Source organism: Taudactylus pleione, unplaced genomic scaffold (assembly GCF_031769625.1).
Source record: "Taudactylus pleione unplaced genomic scaffold, aTauple2 ptg000017l, whole genome shotgun sequence".
Lineage (NCBI taxonomy): Eukaryota > Metazoa > Chordata > Amphibia > Anura > Myobatrachidae > Taudactylus > Taudactylus pleione.
In genome coordinates this window covers 3,015,284-3,041,052 of record NW_028284419.1, presented here as the reverse complement: position 1 = coordinate 3,041,052, position 25,769 = coordinate 3,015,284, and the positions used below count along the sequence as shown (strand labels likewise).

The following is a 25,769-nucleotide window of genomic DNA, read 5'->3' as shown; positions in this document are numbered from 1 at the left end:
GATGGGAGTGTCAGTGGTAATATATGGACAGGCTGTGTGTGATGGGAGTGTCAGTGGTAATATATGGACAGGCTGTGTGTGATGGGAGTGTCAGTGGTAATATATGGACAGGCTGTGTGTGATGGGAGTGTCAGTGGTAATATATGGACAGGCTCTGTGTGATGGGAGTGTCAGTGGTAATATATGGACAGGCTGTGTGTGATGGGAGTGTCAGTGGTAATATATGGACAGGCTGTGTGTGATGGGAGTGTCAGTGGTGATATATGGACAGGCTGTGTGTGATGGGAGTGTCAGTGGTGATATATGGACAGGCTGTGTGTGATGGGAGTTTCAGTGGTAATATATGGACAGGCTGTGTGTGATGGGAGTGTCAGTGGTGATATATGGATAGGCTGTGTGTGATGGGAGTGTCAGTGGTGATATTTGGACAGGCTGTGTGTGATGGGAGTGTCAGTGGTGATATATGGATAGGCTGTGTGTGATGGGAGTGTCAGTGGTGATATATGGACAGACTGTGTGTGATGGGAGTATCAGTGGTAATATTTGGACAGGCTGTGTGTGATGGGAGTGTCACTGGTGATTTCTGATCATTATTGGTTTTGTACTCTTGCTTTGGACTCTGTACTCTGTGGTGCATTTGGTAAACATGATAGAGATTGTATTAAGCAATGTTACCTACATGCTTTTATAGCAGAGGCGAGGACGTTACTTGCTAATTTTTGAGGGACTACAGATTCCAACTACATGTTCAACGAACATAGAATGTCTGATACTTAAAATGAGTGAAATTTTCTAAACTCTTCTGCAGAATATTTACCTCATTCTCCACTTTTCTCTACTGTGTATTCCCTGGGATTCCCTGTGGCAGTTTATTTCTGCTTGCATTTCTCCAGTGGTCTTTGTCTTGGTGAAATATTCCCTTATCATATCTCATGCACACCCCAGAGTAGTGTCAGTATACGTTGTTGTCCCAGCTCTATTCTTCTAAAGATCAAATTGACCAAGCTGCAGGGCAAAACAAACTCTATGGAGCCAAATCAATTGACTGTGATGTGTTGCCAAACATAACGCGATGTTCAGTTACACACATAAATGTCTGTTACTGTATGCACTTAGACCTGAATCCCCCCCCAACCCCTAAAGGCTGGGTACACACTAGACGATATGTCGGCACATCGGACCAGCATATCGGGCACATCGTCTGCAGGGGTTCCCAACCACGGTCCTCAAGGCACACTAACAATACAGGTTTTAAGGATAGCCACACTTGAGCACAGATGACTTAATTAGTACCTCAGTTATTTTGAGTTTACCACTTGTGCTCAAGCATTGATATCACTAAATCCAGGACTGTTAGTGTGCCTTGAGGACTGAGTTTGGGAATTGCTGGTCTAGTGTGTACCCACTATGTCGCTGACCTGTGCGCGCTCCCGCGGGTCATTAGCAACATCCTCCGACGACCCTACATCCAGGGCCGACGGGGGATGTTATTAGCGAGAACCATGCTGCTGAATGCAGCATGGCCCCCACCGTCGCTGTCCGCATCGACAAGTGTGTATGCTCTTGCTGATGCCGGGTCCTGACGCTGCCGATGTCATGCTGGGTACACATCGTCTAGTGTGTACACAGCGTTAGAGTGCATCTAGTGAATCAGCCTGTTTCCCAGCAAAGTTAGATTTCCATGAAATTTTTGTGCAACTTTTCTTATCTGTGCATCAGGGGCCTATATATTAATAATAACTTCAGTGCTGCCATCATTAACAATACATATCGTGATGGACTTTCATTTTTGTCTAAAGTTTCTCCGCTCTGTACTAAATGTAACTCACAGGAATATCTGTTGCGATAACCGCTGTCCATGCATGTTACATCCAAGGCACATTAGAGGAGTCTTTCACATTTTTGAAAGACTCCTTCTGAGAATCTGACAGTGGCCCTGACTCAGAGCCAGACGCTCTGACAGAGCGCTCGCTCTGAATCAGGGCCGGGCTATTTTTTTTTCTTAGAGCGGCCTGCTGGCTGCTCGCATAGCTACGGGTGACCACCCACAGGTATAGCGAGCGGCCAGGAAGATGGTTGCGATGGTCAAGACTAACAGAGCCGAAATCTCTCCCACTGACATCACTCGTGATGTCAGTGGGGCCGGCTCCAAACGGAGGTGTTCACATGGGAACGCCTTCCGTTTGGGCAGCCACTTCCCCGGCCCGCCCACCAAAGGGGGCGTGCTGTCACTCAACATCGACAGCACGCCCCCTTTGGTACGAGACCCGGAGCGACGGATTGTCCGTCGCTGTCCGGGTCTCGCCCATGCGCACAACGGAGCCGGCTCCATCGTGCGCATGCGCTCTGGGCCACCATCGACCCGGTTGCGAGCGCTCAGCGCTTGCGACCGGGTCTGAATCAGGCCCAGTGTGCATACACAGTGTCAGGATTGCAGAGCCGGATGGAGACTCTGGGAGAGGGATCGTAAGATCCCGCTCCTGCAAGAACCCTTTCATAGGAATAAAGTGGTTTACGCTGCCTGAGAATGGTGTACACAAACTCCCCTTTTAGGAGTTTGGTGCATAGGGGTGAGACCGTATTCCCCATTAATATTAATGGGGACTGTGGTCTGCAGCGCTAATTAGCCTTTTGCAGGAGCAGTGTTCTCCCTAGGCTGTTTTTGGCAGGTGCACCACCCGGCAAGAAACAGCTTACCACCCGGCACTTTGGAAGCCTCCAAGTGAGGACAGTATCTGGGAGCTGTATAAAAAAAGAACCAGATCCTACAGACTTTGCAGCTTTTTCATAATCAGATGACTGGGCCTCTAATAAGAAGAGGAGAATTAATATATAAAATGTTATTTCAAATCATTATAAGGTCAAGGTTTAAAACATCTTATTTTTGCGAAGGCCCCACCCGACTACTTCTTGATGCCACCGGGCTGGGAAAATTTTCTGGGGAGAACACTGAGGAGAATTATGTGAAATGTCCTGCATTAGGCCAATAGTACATAGTGGGGAGATATATATATATATATATATATATATATATATTACAGTCAGGTGCATAAATATTGGGACATTGACAGAATTTTCATATTTTGGCCCCTATTCACCACCACCATGGCTTTGAAATGAAACAAACAAGATGTGCTTTAACTGAAGACTTTCAGATTTAATTTGAGGGTAATTACATCCAAATCAGGTGAACGGTGTAGGAATTACAACGGGTCTATATGTGCCTCCCACTTTTTAAGGGGCCAAAAGTAATGGGACAAACTAAACAATCCTAAATCTAACTTTCACTTTTTAATACTTTGTTGCAAATCCTTTGCAGGCAATTACAGCCTGAAGTCTGGAACGCATAGACATCACCAGACGCTGGGTTTCATCCCTGGTGATGCTCTGCCAGGCCTCTACTGCAAATGTTTCCTGCTTGTTCTTGGGGCATTTTCCCTTCAGTTTTGTCTTCATCAAGTGAAATGCATGGTCAATCGGATTCAGGTCAGGGGATTGACTTGGCCAGTGCATAACATTCCACTTTTTAGCCTTAAAAAACTCTTTGGTTGCTTTTGCAGTATGCTTTGGGTCATTGTCCATCTGCACTATGAAGCGCCGTCCAATGAATTCTGAAGCATTTGACTGAATATGAGCATATAATAATGCCCGAAACACTTCAGAATTCATTCTGCTGCTTTTGTCAGCAGTCACATCATCAATAAATACAAGGGAACCAGTTCCATTGGCAGCCATACATGCCCACGCCATGACACTACCACCACCATGCGTCACTGATGAGGTGGTATGTTTTGGATCATGAGCAGTTCCTTTCCTTCTCCATACTCTTCTCTTCCCATCACTGTGGTACAAGTTGATCTTTGTCTCATCTGTCCATAGGATGTTGTTCCCGAACTGTAATGGCCTTTTTAGATGTTGTTTGGCAAACTATAATCTGGTCTTCCTGTTTTTGTGACTCACCAATGGTTTACATCTTGTGGTGAACCCTCTATATTCACTCTTGTGAAGTCTTCTCTTGATTGTTGACTTTGACACATATACACCTACCTCCTGGAGAGTGTTCTTGATTTGGCCAACTGTTGTGAAGGGATTTTTCTTCACAAGGGAAATAATTCTTCTGTCATCCACCACAGTTGTTTTCCGTGGTCTTTCGGGTCTTTTGGTGTTGCTGAGCTCTCCGGTGCGCTCATTCTTTTTAAGAATGTTCCAAACAGTTGATTTGGCCACACCTAATATTTTTGCTATCTCTCTGATGGGTTTGTTTTGATTTTTCAGCCTAATTAATGGCTTGCTTCACTGATAGTGACAGCTCTTTGGATCTCATTTTGAGAGTCGACAGCAACCGATTCCAAATGCAAATGTCACACATAGAATCAACTCCAAACTTTTTACCTGCTTAATTGATAATGAAATAATGAGGGAATAGCCCACACCTGTCCATGAAATAGCTTTTGAGTTGATAGTCCCATTACTTTTAGCCCCTTAAAAAGTGGGAGGCACACATAGAAACCGTTGTAATTCCTACACCGTTCACCTGATTTGGATGTAATTACCCTCAAATTAAATCTGAAAGTCTGCAGTTAAAGCACATCTTGTTTGTTTCATTTGAAAGCCATTGTGGTGGCGATTAGAGGCCAAAATATGAAAATTCTGTCAATGTCCCAATATTTATGCACCTGACTGTATATATATATATATATATATATATATATATATATATATATATATATATTTTACAGTGCATCCGGAAAGTATTCACAACTCTTCACTTTTTCCACATTTTGTTATGTTAAAGCCTTAATCCAAAATGGGATAAATTCATTTTTGTCCTCAAAATTCTACACACGATAACCCATAATGACAACGTGTAAAAAGTTTTTTTGCAATTTTTGCAAATTTAATATAAAAAAAAAAAACTAGGAAATCACATGTACACAAGTATTCACAACCTTGTTGATGCACCTTTGGCAGCAATTATAGCCTCAAGTCTTTTTGAATATGATGCCACAAGCTTGGCACACCTATCTTTGGGCAGTTTTGCCCATTCCTCTTTGCAGCACCTCTCAAGCTCCATCAGGTTGGATGGGAAGCTTCGGTCCACAGCCATTTTCAGATCTCTACAGAGATTTTCAATTGGATTCAAGTCTGGACTCTGGCTTGGCCACAAGGATATTCACAGAGTTGTCCTGAAGCCACTCCTTTGATATCTTGGCTGTGTGCTTAGGGTCGTTGGCCTGCTGAAAGATGAACCATCGCCCCAGTCTGAGGTCAAGAGCGCACTGGAGCAGGTTTTCATCCAGGATGTCTCTGTCCATTGCCCCATTCATCTTTTCCTTTATCCTGACTAGTCTTCCAGTTCCTGCTGCTGAAAAACATCCCCACAGCATGATGCTGCCACCACCATGCTTCACTGTAGGGATGATATTGGCCTGGTGATGAGCGGTGCCTGATTTTCCTCCAAACATAATGCCTGGCATTCACACCAAAGAGTTCAATCTTTGTCTCTCATGATCTGAGAATCCTTCACGGTGCATTTTGGCAAACTCCAGACGAGGTGCCATGTGCTTTTTACTAAGGAGTGGCTTCCGTCTGGCCACTCTACCATACAGGCCTGATTGGTGGATTGCTGCAGAGATGGTTGTCCTTCTGGAAGGTTCTCCTCTCTCCACAGAGGAATGCTTTAGCTCTGACAGAGTGACCATTGGGTTCTTGGTCACCTCTCTGACTAGGGCCCTTCTCTCCCGATCGCTCAGTTTAGACAGCCGGCCAACTCTAGGAAGAGTCCTGTTGCTTCCGAACTTCTTCCATTTACGAATGATGGAGGCCACTGTGCTCATTGGGACCTTCAAAGCAGTAGATATTTTTCTGTACCCTTCCCCAGATTTGTGTCTCGAGATAATCCGGTCTAAAGGCAATTCCTTGGACTTCATGCTTGGTTTGTGCTCTGACATGCACTGTCATGTGTGGGACCTTATATAGACAGGTGTATGCCTTTCAACACCATGTCCAATCAACTGAACTTACCACAGGTGGACTCCAATTAAGTTGTACGAACATCTCAAGAATGATCAGTGGAAACAGAATGCACCTGAACTCAATTTTGAGCTTCATGGCAAAGGCTGTGAATACTTATGTACATGTGATTTCTTAAGGTGCATACACACACAACGATTTTGTTTCCAACGATTTTATGAACGATTATCTGTCAGACTTTTTAAAGTGTAATGAACGATTTTTTTTGAACTACAAACGATTTTTGCATATTCCATTAATGAAAATCGTTCAGTTGGTCAGTCTGACTGAACTACAAACTACAAGCTACAAATGTGAACGCGCATGAACGATAATCGTTCATCGTTTTAACTCAGAAAGTGAACAATTTTTTCAACGACTGAACGATAATTGATATTGTTATCGATAATCGTTGTGTGTGTATGCACCTTTAGTGGTATTTTTTATTAAATTTGCAAAAATCTCAAAAAAACTTTTTACACGTTGTCATTATGGGGTATTGTGTGTGTAGAATTTTGAGGACAAAAATGAATTTATTCCATTTTGGAATAAGGCTGTAACATAACAAAATGTGGAAAAAGTGAAGCGTTGTGAATACATTTCGGATGCACTATATATATATATATGTATATATATATAAATATATATAGATTAGTTTACATGTTCTTACTTTGTGAAATATGGTTAAAAGGAACTGTATTTTTCTGTTACGGAATTACATTTATGTAGAGAACAGTACTGCATCATGTAACAGCATTTATATAGGGTATAGATAGATGCTTTATATAATGTTTTGATACGTGTTTTACTAGATAGGCATACTCCTCTAGAGGCTTTGAATGGTTGCAACTAACCCCAGTGTTGCAAATCAATATGAACATAATGCAATTGTACTGTACTCACTAGGAATTACTTTTGGTACAATTTAACTAAAACAATGTGCCGGGGCACCTGAGCGATGCTCAGCTCCCCGGTGATACTGGCTGGCAGTGGTAAGAGAACTCTTTCCTCTTCGTAGGCCTGTCCAGGTCACTTATGCACATGCGTGACCCAGCTTTGCTCCTTGCAATATTATGGTGAATAATGATAGGGTAAAAACTAGAGCGACACTTTATCTCCAGCTATCTTATAACAGGATAGTCACCTATGCAAATAATAAATAGAAAAAGAAAGATAGGAGCACAGTGCAATGAGAAATTGCCCAGGTTGAAGACTGGACCCTGAAGTACAGCTGCAGCCTTCAATTTTTTACATTGTCCTCGCCGATAACCTGGATAACTATGCAAATGAGGAGTAAATGACAGTGCAGGCAGGTGTATTCTCATACCGTTTGGAATGGCTTATATCAGGAGCAGACTGACTTACAGAACAGAAATCAGTATAGCTTCCAAAATTACTTGAATCTCAGAAATCACTGCAGAACAGTGGGGGTGATTCAGCTGCAGGCGATATGCTATTGCAGCTGCTAACATGGTAGCAGCTGTGATAACTGTCATTTGGTAATGCAGCAGGAGGCGTCACTGCATGCATTACTGATCTGAGCTGCGTCCAAGGACGCAGCATTGGATCTTCAGTGATCCCTTTGCCAGCTGAGTGATGGGGTCACGTAAGCTGGCTGCCGCAGATGAGTAAAAGAGGCCAGGAAATATTTCAGCTGACGGAGATCCTGACCTCTCCACTCGCCCCACTGGTGGTGACACACCACTGTTTTGGGAAATGGAGGGTGTCGCCATTCCCCTCCCCACCTACAAATAACAGCAGACTGTCAATCACTGACAGTCTGCTGCAGGACTGCACATTTTTACCATAAAACACAATAAAAATATATATTTTTGTATAACATTGTGATTGAAGAGTGAATCTATTATAGTCTGTCTCAGTACATGCGCACTAGAAATGAGGGAAGACCCCACCCCCTCAGAGCTCCTTATGCTGATAGACAGACATAGGGTCCTATTCAGCTTGAAAAAGGCTACAGTCGGTAGCCGAAACGCATTGCTGTTCCCTCACTTGTTACTGGAGATCCACCCTGGGCTTGCTATTTTATACTGACCACTACCTGCCTGGCCGACGGACGAGCGCTTCTCGGTATATTCCAGCCTGCAACTCAAAGTGACTGGGCGGCATGGATACGTGAAGCTGTCCGGGTCCAGCGTCATCATACATGGTCATTGTTTCCGGCTCTCATCATGCTGTGCTGTCTGTGCTGCCTCCGGTACACCTATACGGTGGCAGTGAGTGTCCTGCGGCAGACCTTTGGACTTGCGCCGCTGTCATCACACTGATATAAGAGCCGTGAATACCCGGTGGCAGATGATATATATTGGACTTGTTCTTTCCTGCCCTAAGGTACAGCCTCTGATACATGGTGTCAGTGAATATCCACCATTAATTAATCTGCTGTGAGCAGACACGGATATACGGGACTTTGACAAATAGCAGTGGCTATATAAAGATACAGATCCTCATATATATGGCCAACTATTTCTTCAACACAGTACTGTGACTGTCAGACTATATTTAACATCCATTACTAGAGGAAAACTGCTACATGTCCGATTCATGATAGGATCTCCAGGGATTCTTTTTAGAATTACTAATTTGTATCATCCATCGGGATAATATTTCTCTTTTTGATACCTTCTTGGCTACACTCATTCTGGATACTTTTTATGTTTTTATTTTTCTTTCTTAGTACCTTAGTCTGATCAACGCTTTCTGTTGAATATATCATATTTACTGTTTTTTACGCCTACTAAGATTTTTTGTGCTAATTGTTTTTAATTATTCATGTATATCTAATTAATGTGATTCGTGTGGTGCGATTTGGCTCCATCAAATCTAAAATAAATCATATATATTCACTTTTAATTCATGTGTGTTGTACTAATGTCCCAGTTTGAATATTAAAGCGCAGTGTTTTCATTATCTTTATTTCTGTTTGTGAGGTTGATAATAATCTTTCTTTACACTGCTGCATAAATATTTGATCCCCTTGCTCGTTTGGCGCCTGGTTCATTTGTTTTCCTAGACATAGGGTCCATCCCAATTGCCTACACCCAGCCTCCACTTTCCCGAGAGGCCACCCACAAGCCACTGTGCCTCACTTACCTTACTTTCTAGTCTGTATGGCCAATACCCACTCCCACAAGCCACCCTGCCCCACCGTTATTGCAACCGACACCCCCACACACACACACACCCTCGATCCCCCCATCCCTGTTCAGCCTACACTTGCCTGCCCGGTGATCGGTGCTCCGGTGAGGTCCTCTGGGATTACAGTCAGCTGGTCTCCTCTCTGAACTCCTGCACTGTGATCCTGGTCAGCGGCTCTTTGCAGAAAAAAATGCTATCTAGCCTAGGCTAAAAAACAAAAAGATGATTCTTTTTGGGCACCCCTTTATGTAGTATGAAAATGCATGGTAGTTAAATAAAACATAACTTCTAATACAGTTTTTCTTAAAAAAAATAAATGAAAATAAAATGGGTTATCAGGACTAGAGCATCTACACATAAGTGGTTCTAGTCACCCCTAATAAGTAAATCTTTTGCACATCATGTTCTCCAAAATAATGTTGCTAAAAAACAATATTGTGTTGTGGTGAGCATAAAGCTACATCAACTCTCCATTGAGAAAACAGGCAGGGTGGATTAGCTCGTCCTTTCTTATGTTGAACCACACTGCAAACTGTGTGGTACTAGTGTAGATATAGACTCATATTCACAATAGTAATTTTCAGGATGTATCTTCTCTTACACACTTTATGCAACCTCACACCTGAATTGCACTGAAATCCACACTGCTAATAGTGGGTTTCTATTTAGGCACCAAAGGGTGAGTGACCGGCAGATGCATTATCCATGTTGCACCTGAGATAATTTATACGGTGTGAATCAATTCATGTATATACATTTTTGTGAAAGAGAAGATACAATTACTGTTGTGAATGATCATTGTTATTTGTTACACATGTGAAGCAATGAGTCTGTTTCTACAAAGTTTGCAGTGTGGTTCAACATAAGAAAGGACGTGCTGGTTCACCTTGCCTGTTTTCTCAATTGAGAGTTGATGTAACTTTATTTTGACCACAACACAACATTATTTTGGAGCACATGATGTGCGAGAGATTTTTTTTTTATTTGGGTTTGACTAGACATACTGATTAAAGTCATGACACCTCAAGTTGAGGGGTGACTAGAACAACTTATTTGTAGATACTCTAGTCCTGATACCCAAAAACTGTATTAAGTTATGTTTTATTTAACTACCATACATTTTCATACTACATAAACGTGTGCCTCAAAAAGAATCCTCTCTTTGTTTTTTTAGCCTAGGCTAGATAATTTTTTCTGTATACATTGTATCCGATTCTTGGGAGCACCTCCAGTTACAGTTACTAACGGAGACTGATTACAATACGTATTACGATTATAAACTGGTTTAAAATTACTACACACTTCAGCTGCCCACACACATAGCGATATTTTACCCGATTTGGCTGATTTTGACGAATCGTGACGACAAATCGTGTAAAATATGGCCAAATCGTGAGTGTCCACTCACGATCACGATGCCAATGCGCGTCCCCGCTCATCTGACATCACATCTTCAGATCTGCCTTGCTGTAGGGCAGATTTGCCAATCTGGGACACAATGCACTGGATGCACGATAGATCTTAAGTCAGATTGGACATTTTTTACTCCAAATCGTGAGGACTGCCGGTGAGCTGCCTGGTGAGAGTTCAGGGGAAATCGCACACATTGTGGAATCGTGCGCAGATCTCTATGTGTTAATTCTATTCCTGTGTGGGATATCTCGTTTTTCAGCAGCTGACCTGAGTCATAATGCAGGAGCGCGAAGACCAGCTGACCGGAGTCCCAGAGGACCTCAATGGAGCACCGATCACCGGTGCAGGTAGTGTTTGGGGTTTTTAACTATTTTTTTAGACCACAAAGCTGATCACAGGGGCCAGCTTCCGGCTCTGCTCTGCCTGTTAGAGCAGAGTAGGGGGTAAATTTACTAAGAATCGAGTCTGGTCGAGTTAGCAAACTCTGGAGCGTTTGGGCATTTTTTTCCACTCGCAAATTTACTAATGTTAAACCCTGGAGAGAGAGATCTCCTTTGCTACGGGAAAATACTGGAGAGTTATGAAACTCTCTTCAATTCACCATCGGCTAAACTCAAGAACCTTTTCACTACTGAAGATAGGATTCGGGAATTTACCAAGCAGAGAGTTTCGAAACTCTCATGAGATGGGACAAATCTCCTGTAAAAATTCAGGAAATAAATTCACCTGCCTGTGATCTGCGAGTTTGGCAGAAACATACACAGATCACTGTGATCCATGTATGTTTCTGCCTGTAAATAGGTTTAAAAAGATTAAATGTTAGAAAAAAATTACATAGGGTCCCCTCCCTAATGCTTACGCAGCCCAGGACTTGCCAGCCAGACCTGGTTCCTAAAATTACAGGAAACAAAATTAGTAGGGTTGCACCATAATTTAGAAACCAGCACCAGGCTGCTGGGCCAGTCCTGGTTTAATTATAGGGGGAAAAAAATTGCGTAGGGGACCCTCTTTAATTAAAACCAGCACCGGACCCAAAACGTCCGGGTTGTAATGCCACAGCCCGGAGACCCTATTACCGGGGCTCTGTGGCCAAAGCATTATCATCCTAAGCCAGTCAGGCCAAGCCGGGGATCTCAGGGGAGGTCGAGACCCTGAAAAAAAGGGGCCACCCCTCTCCCTTAACCCCAGGCTTGGTCTGAATCACGGGGCTCTTCCCCGCACCCCTGGAGCATTGGGTACAGGGGTAATAAAGTGAAGAATAATAGAAAACTATTGTATTTTACAGTGGGACTACAGGTGCCAGCATGCCTACCCTTTGCATCATTGGGCTGGTGTGAGTTTGAATGATGCATCAGATGGTGTGTCTAGAGACGCATAGAAACGGATTTGCACCAATGGAAGTGGGTGTCTCACATTGAACAAAATTAGCTACAGCATCAGCATAAAGACACGGACACACCTGTGGCAAAAGATGCAGCCGTGTCTGTGTTCACCTCTGAAGCAGGCTGATTATCTCCGTATAAATTTATATACACAGATATATTTTTAAACTTTCTATTTATGCCAACATTTAAACAGAACAGGTCAAACAGATCATTTATTATACATGAAAGGTGTTAGGGGAGGGGTACGCAATATAAAGCATACCTATTAAAAATAATATTTACACAGTAAAGTAAAAAAACAGAAAAATCTAATTAAGGATATGACCCCAGATAGCCAACAGACGACAATACAGAGGTTTTTTTTTAACAGATGGAGACATGTTTTGCTGATAAAAAAAAAAAGAAAAGAAAATAAAAAGCTGAGGAGTGTTTTAGAATTTTTTATATGGTATGAAAGTAGAATAAGGAACCAATGAAGGGAGGAAAAGGGAAGAAGGAAAGGGGTGGGGGGCAATCATAGCAACACTGGAATGCTAGGTAAAGTGTAGTGTAAGAGAACACACCAAATAATATAACCTATGGGGGAGTTAGATGGTACCAGGTGGGTTGCTATTGTTATAGTGTTCATTCTAGCACCCTGCATGTAATCAGTGAGGAGGGCATATTTTAATTTTAAAGGGCAACACGTTAGACATTATGTATCACTATAGCTGCTGTACCGATACATCACATATAAAATGTTGCCCTTCAAAATAAAATAATGCCCTCCTCACTGATTACGTGCAGGGTGCTAGAATGAACACTATTTGTTATGTTCATATCAGGGGTCCCATACTGTATGTAAAGCAGAACTGTATCATGGAGGAGCTCTCAATATACTCCATAGATGCAGTGTGCTAAATCCTGTAATAACAGTATACCTAGAGGGCTGTAGAGATTTTTTTTCCATCTGTTGGCTATTTGAAGTTTGGCTGCATTCATTATATGGCGGATGAGTTTATATATTTATATTTTCAGAATGATGTATTGTAAATCCCAGATATTATTCTATTCTCATACTTTTCTACTCTTTATACCTACCCTCTGTGGGGATGTGGAGGGACAGTATGAAAAGAAACGTAGAAGTGACTAGATGACGCTGTTTACATCATGAGATGGGTGGGGCACTGAGGTGGACATGGATTGGTGTCAGAGCACATCCCTGGTCGTCTTGCAGGCAGGCAGGTGCCCTGGTGGTAGAATTGCTACTCTCTCTGCATTTGGGAGATTTTCTCTTGGTGAACCTTCCAGAAATTCCAGTAAAGTAGATTATTTTGACACCTCGGGGATGATTGAGCGGTGCACGCAGGGAATCCATCGGGCACAAGTGTCCAATTGAGCCGCTCTGCGCATGTGACTCGATCCTTACTGCACAGAGGCACAGGGAATTTCTAGGTGGTAACTGGGGGGCTGGCTACCAGTCGCAGACGTGTTGGTGTCAGTCTGTGTTTAAAGATGCTATTGTACTGACCTGGTCAGTTGGACATTCTGTGCCTGCAGTGTCCGTTAGTCCGGCCAATGGTGCGCCAATAGTGCGTCTTTGTACGTACATCAGTGGTTTTGCACCCTCAGCCGGTGGGAGTCTCAATATGACACCCATCGGCCATTGCGTTACCATAAAGACACAGTAGCGGCTGCGCCAAAAGTTGCAGCCACTATTGCAACTATGTCCAGCTCTATATCACCCCCTATGTCCTAAGTTTGATATTTTTCTATTTCTATGTTAATAGATTGTATTATGTGCTGGTTCATATCTATGCAGACCAGGTGTATAAACGTCTATACTGTACATAAATTGCTGGCTGTTTACAAATATATAACTCTAATGGGCCTGATTCAGAGGGGGACGCTTTATTGATGCCGCACGCAAGATGTTTTCAGTCTGCGCATATATCCCGGTGGTTACTACCAGGAGCTGCAGGACCACTTTGGACGCAGACAGAGGCAATGTTGGTGAGAGTTTCTGGGTGGTAACAGGAGGTGAATAGCCAGACGCTAATGTGTCGCGGTCAATGATTGCATCTTAACACACAGTTACACTAACCCGGGAATCATGTTCAGATGGAGAGATTGCACCTGCCATTGGGCTGGTACAGTCTCTGATGGTGCCTTTAATGGTGTGACCGATGGGGCATCTTACTGCGCACAGCAGCGGATTAGCGCCACAGCCGTTGGTCGTCTCTGCACAAATCTCATCAGCTGTAGCATTAGAATACACACAGAGTCGCGGCTGCAATAGAGTCTACCACCCATTAATCAGGCCCTATGACTTAATAATTATAGTGCACACAATCACACACCCTCAGGGATTATGTAGTTAAGGATTGTTTTTTTGCAAGTGGTAATTGCTTCTTTATATGTTAAACTGTCTTCACGCAGAGATATTCTGATTAAGGCGTTGCTGGGACCCACATCTGTATAGAGAGTACAGGCAGAGAGAAAGGAAAAGGAGGTACATGGACCACGTCACAATAAGCTGCCTCCGGTCACCTGCAGAAAATGAAAACATTAGTATAGGTGTCATTAACACATACAGCTAAATTGGAAGTAATTCCATTAATCTTTCCTTGCTGGTCACATAACCCATGTCTCCAGTGACATAGTTGGGACCCATTTTTATGGTTCCTGGGAACCCCTTGCAGCAATAAGAGTATATTTCTCTACAACACAACCCATTGCAACTATTTTATAATGATAATTATCAGGCACACATATACAGTTTGTGTGTTTATTATACAAGACCATAGAAAAAGGGGGAGTTTGAATAGTGTAGTATGTCAACATGTACACCTATAATGACATTTCAAAAGTAGTGAATAGCTCTGTTGGATAACTTTGTCTGTGTAAGTGCTTCCGATACAGGTTGACACACGGACAGTACTAATATATGGATTACAGACGATCCACTAATAAAAGTCTAATGATAAACTTGAACTTTATATCAGTACTCCAGATAAGCTGTTTATATTTTTACTAATTTACATGTACTCTTGAATGTTTATTAAAAGTAATTGTATTTTTCAACACTATTGGCCTGATTCAGAGGTGGGCACCAGTTAAGCTGCGATTTCTTTGCTGCTGCGTTAATACACCGCAGCAGCAGGGACAGCAGGCTCCGGGCTGCACGTGAGATCTTGCGATGCTTACGAGATTTTGCGCATGCCCAGTGGAGATGGCAGGGAGGTGAGACACAGCGTATTAGCGCTAGGCTGATGTGCTGTGGGCTCTGGCAAGGATCGCCGAAGGGGGGGTTTTCATTTCAGCAGACTAGATGTTCTTACATCTCATCGTTACTGCTTCCTTCTTTGCCTCCGTAAGTAGGCAAAGCCACTTGCCACCCGGTACTGTGACGTGGCCGAAAGTCGTGCTTAACTGACATTTAGTGTAGAAATGTCAGCATAATACGGCTTATTGGCTGCATCACAGTACAGCACATTGCTCTGAGCTGCCCCCGCCGGATGCTAGGTACTCCCTTCACCTGGACCCTGGTCACCCTGTCGCAGTTGCCCAGCTGGAAGTAGGCTGTCGATCACCCCTTCCACCTCAAACCCCGACCCACCCTTCACTAGAGGCAAACATGACAGCCTCCCCGTCTCCTGCCTGGTGCCCGCCAAACAGTAAGAGATGCCGGATCATGGATGGGAGGGTACACAATGAGCTGCTGCTTACCTACTGTGATTGGGTTCGGTATGTTCCCACCCTCCTTAAAGCCTTCAAACCAAAGTATAAATGTTATTTACTCTGTTACATAAAATATTAAATCAGTGTCCCACAAAGTGAATCTGAAATAGTTTTGTATTTTATAATGCATCTAACATAGGTATTCTTTATTTAGTTATCTGGTAATTCTAGATAAATGAGTTGAATCACCAGCTACCTAAGGAACAGGGACGCAAGGGTTTTGCAGAGGTTCCCAAATGCCACCATTACGGTCCAGGTTTTAAGGATATCCATGCTTGAGCCCAGATGGTTAATGGTCATTCCATGTCAGTTCACCCAGGCCATGACACCCACTGACTCATGAAACTTTGTACACTTGATACTACCACATAGCTACAAATCCATGTCATATTTTTCTTCTTTAGGCCTCATAGTTTTTAAGATATAGGGGGGTCAAAGTTTTGAAACATTGCTTGGAAATGCCACTCCTGATGCTCCGTTTTTAGTGTAGTGTATGTAGAAAAAACTTGCCATCTCAGTGCCTAATGCACATATCATTTTAAAATTTTGTCAATCAAAATATGGAGAATCCAGAAAAAAATGTTTTATCAATCTTGCCTGACTCAGATTCCTTATACATCCCTTTCCTTAATTATTTTTATTGGTGCAAATAAAAAGTGGGTTCAATAACCATTATCAACCTAAGGCAGATGAGTTATCATGTCCCTTTATTGTTTAAAATGTACCCTTAAAGTATATATTAAAAGCCTTTGAAAGAAAAATAATGGGATTTTGATTGCCTTTATGAGTATTTTAATGTTTAATTAAAATTCTCTCTTTAAAAATGAATAGACTTTTGACAGCTGAAATACCCAAATTTATCAAGAATCGTGTTTTGCTGAATTTCAACAGAAGAGATGTATTTGTTTCCCCGGCAAGTGACGGAACTACAAGGTTTCCTTCACTGAAGTTGGCTGGCTGCCGGCCCGCCAGCCAATCAAAAGCTGCTACTAGAGTAAGTGGCCGCTGATTGACTGTGAGTGGCCTGGCTGTCAATCAACAGCCAGGCTGCTGATTGGTTAACAGACAGGCCAAACAGCGGCCTAGCTGTTGATTGATTTTTTTTTTTTATTAATGGAAAAACTGGGATGCTACTGGACAAGGGGACCGGACATCGGGGACAAGGTGAGTATAGTGTGTGTGTTAATGTGTAAAAAACTTTTACTGAGTACTGTGTGTGTGTACTGTGGTTGTTTACTATTCTTTTATAGTGGGGGTACCGGTGTCTGCTGGCACTTGTATTTCTACAAGTGCCAAAGGGCAGGCACGCTGGGATCTGTAGTCCCACTGTAAAAAAACAATATTGCACATTTATTAATATGACTATTACCCCTGCTCCCACTGGCCAGGGGTGCAGGGTTGAGCCCCAGGCTCCAGCCCAGGCCTGGAGTGATGAAGAGGAGGGACCCTATGGCCGGGGGACCCGGTGAAAGGGTCCCCTGGCTGTGGCATTACACTCCTACTAGTGGAACCCGGTGCTAGTTTCAAAAATACAGGGAACCACACACCATTTTTTCCCCCATATTTTTTAAAGCCAGGACCGGCTCACAGAGCCCAGTGCTAGTTCACAAATTACAGGGGACCCCTACACATTTTGCCCCTTGTACTTTTAGAACCAGGACTGTCTCACAGCATATAGCAGAGGACTGACTGACCACAGTGCAGACTCAGCAAGAATGAACCTGTTAGTGCAGTCTGAAACATGCACCAACCTGCCTTGAGTGACATCAACTTTTGAGAATGCTGACTATTGTTGCAGAAATTACAGAAAATCAATCTAGAAGGGCAAGTGGGCCTTATAGGGGTTATTATTATGATGCATTTTATGGTTGGGTTTAAAATTGCAAAAGGGGTACACCTGATGGTAATTTGCATTTTAAAGTATACTTTAAGGTTTAATTTTAAACAAAAAAGTGACATAACTAATTTGCATTAAGTTGATAATGCTTATTTAGCCCACTATTTCCCCCCCCCCAAAAAAAAATAAATAAATTAAGTATCTATTAAAGGGATGTACTGTATAATGACTCTCCGAGTCAGGCAAGATTGATAAAACATATTTTTTCTGGAATCTCCATAAGTTGATTGACAAAGGGTCAACATTTCAAAGTGATATATGGATTAGCAACTGAGATGGAATTTTTTTTCCACATACACTACACCAGAGATTCTAAAACGGGGTCCTCAAGGCTCCCCAACAGTTCAGGTTTTAGAGATAACCATGGTTGAGCACAGGTGACTTAATTAGTACCTCAGTCAATTTGATTTAACCACCTGTGTTCAACCATGGATATTTCTAAAACCTGAACTGATGGGGAGCCTTGAGGACTGTGTTTGGGAACCTCTACACTACACTAAAAATGGAGCATCAGGAGTTGCATTTCCAAGCAATTTTTTGAAACTGTGACCCCCTACATCTCAAAAACTATGAGGCCTATAGAAGAAACAATGCACATGGGTTTGTAGCTATGTGGCAATACAAAGTGTACAAAGTTTCATAAAAATCGGAGTCGGTGTGTGTCATAATTAAATTTTTCTGGGTGATTTGATATGGAATGACCCTTACATTTTTATTATTAGCAGTTTCTTATATAGCGCAGCATATTCCGTTGTGCTTCACAATTTGAAAAAACATTAATAGAACAAGACTGGGTTGTAAGAGACAGACATAAAGGTAAGAGGGCCCTGCGCGCAAGCTTACAATCTATAGGAAAATAGGTGTTGATACACACACATATTGCAAATTGGTCCAGCCAGATTGCAGATGTTCTTGGTGAGCTGTATGATCCAGTAACACAGAAAAGTTTACCTAGGGTCAGGAGGATGTGAAAGAAAGACTGTGTGAGGTTTTGTGTGGACTGAGAGAGGTGATGTAATTAGATACTGTATAGAAGCTAAGAAGGTTATGTGGGCAATTCTGAAATCTGATAACCTTGTCTGAAGAGGTGAGTTTTCAGAGAACGCTTAAATGTTTGGAAACTAGTGGAAAGTCTTATTGTGCGTGGGAGGGCAATCCACAGGGTGGGTGAAGGCCGAAAAAAGTCATGTAACCGTGAATGGGAGCAAGTAATGCATGGGAATGAGAGATGCAGTGCTGATCGGAGAGGTTGGGTTGGGAGTTATTTTAAGATGAGTGAAGAGGTGTATGTTGGTGTGGTTTGGTTAATAGCTTTATGTGTGAGTGTAAGTATTTTATATAGAATATGGTAGAAGACCGGTAGCCAATGGGGGGACTGACAGAGTGGATCAGCAGGCAATGAACATTTGGCGAGAAAGATCAGCCTCGCAGCTGCATTCATAATGGATTGTAACGGCAAGAGTCTGTTTTTGGGAAGGCCAGTAAGGAAACTATCGCAATAGCCTATGCGGGAAACAATGAGTGCAAGGATTAGAGTTTTTGCAGTGTCTCGTGTAAGATATGGTCGAATTTCGGCTATGTTTTTTAGATATATGTAACAGGATTTTGAGACAGATTGAATGTGGGGAACAAAGTACAGTTCAGAGTCAAGGATGACACAGAGGCAGCGAGCTTGTGAGGTGGGGTTGATTGTCGAGTTGTCAACAGTGATAGAGATCTCAGGTTGGTATCTACTATTGGCCACTGGAAATATAATTAATTCTGTTTTGGATATATTAATTTTGAGGTGGCGAGATGCCATCCAAGATGAAATGGCAGAGAGACATTCAGTGACACGGACCAGAATAGATGGTGACATATCTGGGGAGAACAGGTAGATTTGAGAATTGTCCGCGTACAGATCATAATGAAAACCAAAAGAGCTGATTAGTTTGCTGAGAGAGGTGGTATAAATTGAGAAAAGCATAGGACCTAAGACTGAGCCTTGCAGGACTCCAACTGATAGAGGTAGCGAAGTGGAGGTAGAATCAGAAAAGTGAACAGTGAAAGAGCAATTAGATAGGTAGGATAAGAACCAAGAAAGAGCTGTGTTTTGAAGACCTAGGATTTGTAGTGTTTGTATGAGAAGAGAGTGGTCAACAGTGTCAAAGGCAGCAGAGAGATCTAGAAGATTAATGGCCTTTAGCCTTGGCAGTGGCCAGATCATTTACTACCTTAGTCAGTGCTGTCTCTGTGGAGTGTTTAGCGCGAAATTTAGCGCGAAAGCCTGGCTGAAGTGGGTCCAATAAGTTGTGGGTGTTTAAGTGTGTGAGGTGAGTGTAGGCAAGTCTCTCCAGTAGCTTGGAGGGGCAAGGGAGCTGGGAGATAGGACGGTAATTTGAGAGAGAGTTAGGGTCAGAATTTAGTTTTTTCCAAATGGGAGTGATCACTGCATGCTTGAACAGCGATGGAAAGATACCAGTAGAGAAGGAGAGGTTACAGATTTTAGTTAAGGGTGGGATGAGCACAGGAGACAGTGGGCCTGATTCAGAGCCGGACGCTCTGACCAGAGCGCTCGCTCTGAATCATGGCCCTCCTACCTAAAATTGGAGTGGCCTCCTGGCCGCTCGCATAGCTGTGGGTAACCACCCACAGCTTATGCGAGCGGCCAAACAGATGGTCGCGATGGTCAAGACCATCTCGACCATCGGGCTTGCGACGAGACCCTGCGGTAGGGTCTCGCTGCCGCAAGCCCAGGAGTGCTTTTGGCTCTATCAGAGCCAAAAGCACTCCCACTGACATCACTAGTGATGTCAATGGGGCCGGACCCAGACGGTAGGCGTTCCAATGGGAACGCCTCCGTCTGGGCAGCAACGTCCCCGGCACGCCCACCAAAGGGGGCGTGCTGTCACTCACCATCGACAGCACGCCCCCTTTGGTGCGAGACCCATAGCGACGGCTGGCCGTCGCTAAGCGGGTCTCGCGCATGCGCACAACGGAGCTCCCTCCATCATGCGCATGCGCACTAGGGAACCATCGACCCGCTTACGAGCGCTCAGCGCTCGCGAGCGGGTCTGAATCAGGCCCAGAGCTTTACTGATTTCTGAAGGTATAGGATCAAGAGGAGAGGTAGGAGGATAAGGGGAGTGTAGATACTTCATCTTCATTAGTGGGGTCAAATGAATAGAATGTGCCAGCGGGTTCAGATAGGGAATTGAGCAGGTCGCTGGCTGAGGAAGAGCCCACCATTTCATTTCGGATATTATCAATCTTGTCTTTGAAATAGGAAGCAAGATCTTGTGCACTGATAGTGATAGGTGGTTTGGATGAGGAACGGGTAAGAAGTGATTTAAATGTATTAAAAAATCGCTTGGGGTTAGCGGCTTGGGCAGAGATGACAGATTGGAAATATGTTTGTTTGGTAGTATCTAGTGCGTTACGATAAGAGTGGTAGATAGTCTTATATGTGAAGACGTCACTTGGAGTACGAGATTTAGATCACTGACATTTTACTTTACATGATAGTTTTTGTAGGTGCCTTGTCAATTTGGAATACCACGGTTGATGTCTAAGTCTACGTGGAGTGTGATGGGTAGCTGGAGCTACTTCATCAAGGGCTAGTCTCAGGAGAAGTGAACTTAGAAATTGGTAAAAGTAATTGTTGCAGAGAGGTGGCTAGTTGTTGAAAATTAATAGCATTAATATCTCTGCGGGTTTGAGGTAGCTTTGTTGATTTGATTGACATTGATGTTGACGTAATGGAGGAGAGTGTGCAGGTGATAAGGTTGTGATCATCTGAGAGGGAAAGGAGAATTAGTGAAATCAGAAACTGAGCATAGTCTGGTGAATACTAGATCAAGGCAGTAGCCAACATGATGAGTAGAGGAGCCAGTCCATTGGGAGAGGCCAAGAGAGGAGGTTAGAGAGAGAAGTTTGGAGGCATGAGGAGATTGTGGACTGTCAATCAGGATATTGAAATCACCCCTGATGATGGTGGAGATGTCAGAGAATAGGAAGTGAGGAAGCCAGGCAATGTTCCAGAAATTGATTGGGTGGTCCAGGTGGGCGATTGATAGCAGCAATGCGCAGAGAGAAATGTGTGAAAGTCCTAATAGAATGTACTTCAAATTACGTAAATGTGAGTGATGGTACCTGAGGGAGAACTGTTTATGTAAAAGATTGGGACAGTAATATTCATTCTTCACCTCCTTTACTGATACCAGGTTTGGAGGTGTGGGTGAAGTGTAGGCCACCGTGTGAGAGTGCTGCAGGGGAGGAAGTGTCTGATTGTGTGAGCCATGTTTCTGTTAATGCCAGGAGTTTGAGGTTATTTCAACTAAAGAGGTCATGGATGGATGTTAGCTTGTACCAGACAGAGCATGCATTCCATAAGGCACATTTTAGTGTTTTGGAGGTTGATGAGAGGCATGTGATGTGTCTGAGGTTTTCTGGATTTATATTGCGTTGTGAGTGGTGCATGTGGGTAGGGCCAGGATTTGGTGATATGTCACCAGCTAATAGAAGTAGAAGGAGAGCGAGATATAAATATAGTTGTGGGTTTTGTCTGAAAGTTTTTTATGGCGACAGGTTGTGGATGTTAATGTCAATTTATAAAGATAAGTAAATAGCTCATGTCTGTTTACACGAGAGGTGTACTTTATTGAGGCTGCAATGTGTACAGAGGGTTGAGCTGCAGGGAGAGTGAGGGATGTAATAGCTTTAGAGAAATCAAATTGACTGAGTCCACCTGTGCTCAAGCATGGATATCCTTAAAACCTGGACTGTAATGAGTTTGGGAACCTCTAGGTCACAGGTTCTCAAACTCGGTCCTCAGGACCCCAAACAGTGCATGTTTTCCAGGTCTCCTCACAGAAACACAAGTGAAATAATTAGCTCCACCTGTGGATCTTTTGAAACATGTCAGTGAGTAATTAATACACCTGTGCACCTGCTCGGTGACCTGCAAAACATGACCTGTGTGGGGTCCTGAGGACCGAGTTTGAGAACCACTGCTCTAGGTTAAGGTAAAGTATTGTTTTTATGTCTTTACCAAAACACAACTGCAAGTTTGTGCCGATCTTAAAGCTATGGGCTTTTTACATCACAATGGACCTGGTGTGTCTCGCCATATACTTGTGATTATAAAGCATACTTGAAATACAATAGTGGTTTTGTTTGAAAATCATATCACTCATACCCCTTTTACACCGAAGCTAAAACCCGGGTTTTTGAAGAGTTAACCCGGGCAGCTCCCTGGTGTAAAAGGGGAGAGGGTTGGATCGCCGGGTCGAGTGACCCGGCAAACCAACCCAGGTAACTAGCAGGGTTTAACACAGGCGTAGCCCGTGAAACCCTGCTGTGAGAACAACACACTCCGGGTCATGATGACTTGGAGTGCGCTGCTAGCAGGCCGATTGGTCCGGCTTCAGTGGCGCTTGGAGATGACGTCATCTCCAAGCGACCACTTTCACTCCGGAAAGCCGGGTCTATGCAGACCCGAGTCTGGTGTGAGCGGCGCCGACTCGGGAATATCCCGAGTCGGCGCCGGCACAATTCCAGGTCTGATCCGGATAGGAACTTTGGGCCTGATTCAGACCCGGTCGCAAGCGCTGAGCGCTCGCAACTGGGTCGGTGGTGGCCCAGAGCGCATGTGCACAACGGAGCCGGCTCCGTCGTGCGCATGCGCGAGACCCGGGTAGCAACGGGCAATCCGTCGCTCCGGGTCTCACACCAAAGTGGGCGTACTGTCGATGTTGAGTGACAGCACGCCCCCTTTGGTGGGCGGGCAGGGGGGTGGCTGCCCAGACGGAGGCGTTCCCATGAGAACACCAAGTGATGTCAGTGGGAGAGCTTTCGGCTCTGTTTGAGCTGAAAGCTCTCTGGGGCTTGCGGCCACGAGACCCTACCACAAGGGTCTCGTCACAAGCCCGATGGTCGCGATGGTCTTGACCATCGCGATCATCATCCTGGCCGCTCGCATTAGCTGTGCGAGCGCTCCATAAAGAAAAAAAGACACCCTGATTCAGAGCGAGCGCTCTGTCAGAGCGTCCGGCTGTGAATCAGGGCCTTTGTTACAACTCCGGGTCAGACCCGGAATTTAGGTGGAAAAGGGATATTAGTGTCTTCACCTCTCCATTCCTGCTCCACATTCAGTCTTATGGTACAGCACTTGTAGATATATTTTGGACCTTTTTGCGACCATTTAGTACAACAGCTGTACTGTCCTGCATGACTCTGATTAATCCTGTCCATCTCCAGAGTAGCATCTTTGCACTGTAACCATTTCTTGTAGGTTGTAGTCTTGCCCATACAGACATCATTGTTGTTGTCCCAATCTTCATCTGTATTCTGGCAGCGTACTACATGGTCCTCAAGTCCTTCGCCTGTCTTCTGCCATACTATCTTCAGGTTTGCAGGTTGCCCCGGTAGGAAAAATGAACATGACAGTACAGCGGTGCCCCCTACACGGGCAGTGACTTCAGATTTAGAATTGCATCTTGGCATAATACCTGGATAACAGAAAGATATTGTAAACTTCAGGGAGAATGGGGTGTTTTACTCTTGTACAGAAAGATGTGCCTAAATTGTATTATAGTTCCAAAACCACCCAAATTACCATAAGCTGTTCTGTTCAATGATCTCCCCTCTACACAATACACACAGAACTTTATGTATGTTCATTCTCACATGCAACCCTTTCACCCTAGGCGAGGGTGAGGAACCTTTTTTCTGCTGATGGCCATTTTGATATATATAACATTATTTGCGGGCCTGATGCAGGCCATGCCCCCTCCGTGTGACATCACATGGTGGCAGGACCACAATTGCCGGTGATTACAGCAATGCCCGGAGTATCCTGAGAATGCTCCAGGGAGCTGTAAGGGCAGCGGTGTGACCGTCTGAAGCTTCCTAAGTACACCCCAGGCGGCACTGCTGCAAAGATTCTGGATGCAGGGTGCCTTTATAGGCACCCTGCTAGCCAGATGATGCTAGCAGAAAAAAGCTCAGAGGGCCAGACCAAATGATTCCGTGGGCCTTATATGGCCCCCGGGCCCGAGGTTCTCCATCCTTGCCCTAGGCCAACATTGCTGTCTGACTGGTTCATAAACTCACTGTGAACTTTGGATTTGCAATTTGTAGCCTTTATTCTAATGCATAGGTTCTCAAACTCGGTCCTCAGGACCCCAAACAGTGCATGTTTTCCAGGTCTCCTCACAGAAACACAAGTGAAATAATTAGCTTCACCTATGGGTCTTTTAAAATGTGTCAGTGAGTAATGAACACACCTGTGCACCTGCTAGGTGACCTGGAAAATGTGACCTGTGTGGGGGCCTGGGGACCGAGTTAGAGAAGCACTGTTCTAATGTATCAAATTCGTATTTCTCTATAGATTGGAAGCTTGCGAGCAGGGCCCTCTTACCTCTTTGTCTGTCTGTTATTGCCAAGTTTTGTTTTATTACTGTTTTGTTACTGATTGTAAAGGGCAATGGAATAAGAAGGAACTATATAAATTGTAAAGCTGCATACACACACAACGATTTTTTGAACGATTATCGTTAAACGATATCGTTTTACGATAATCGTTTGAAAAAATCGTTCACTTTCTGAGTCAAACGATGAACGATAATCGTTCATGCTTGTTCACGTTTGTAGTTCAGTCAGACTTGTCAACTCAACGATTTTCATTAAGAGAATATGCAAAAATCGTTTGTAGTTCAAAAAAATCTTTCATTACACTTTAAAAAATTTCACAGATGATCTGACAGATGACAGAAAATCGTTCATAAAATCGTTGGTAACAAAATCGTGTGTGTATGCAGCTTTAGAAATAAGTGTATTACACACAGCTGTAATGGTATCGCTGTTCTGGGGAGTGCACAGATTGAGTTAATAACATAATTGGAGCGTCACTTACCTGCTGAGCCTGCTGTCTGGATGACCATAAAGAGACTAGTTATGTATGGGTGAATTCTTGTCATGGCTGATACCTATCACAGCTTTGAACTGTTCTGTTAGGAGTGGACTGTTTCAGCTGCTTTGAGTTGCTTAGAAATTGATTATTTTCACTTTCCTTTTTGGTATAACTTCTTATGTTGTCTCAGAAAACATTGTTGTGCAAAAAACCCACAACATGACAAAGTCACATGCAAAGAGATTGAGCATCACAGACCACACCTTCTGCCATTTATGAACTGTTGAGGCTTTAG

The 25,769-nt window shown here is 43.7% G+C and overlaps 2 protein-coding genes across 3 annotated transcripts in view; one reads left to right on the top strand and one right to left on the bottom strand.

Annotated features, from left to right (window-relative positions):
* The window catches only part of AGL (amylo-alpha-1,6-glucosidase and 4-alpha-glucanotransferase), a 142,233-nt gene that overhangs the window by 5,018 nt on the left and 111,446 nt on the right, over positions 1-25,769 (top strand). The gene's annotated exons all lie outside the window — the stretch shown is intronic.
* Positions 14,313-25,593, bottom strand: LOC148540756 (uncharacterized). Its single transcript, XM_088481625.1, has 3 exons — positions 25,478-25,593; positions 23,691-24,071; positions 14,313-14,495 (listed from the first exon to the last, which is right to left on the bottom strand). Exons 1-3 carry the CDS (start codon positions 25,539-25,541, stop codon positions 14,377-14,379), a joined length of 564 nt encoding a protein of 187 aa, XP_088337751.1. The 5' UTR covers positions 25,542-25,593; the 3' UTR covers positions 14,313-14,376.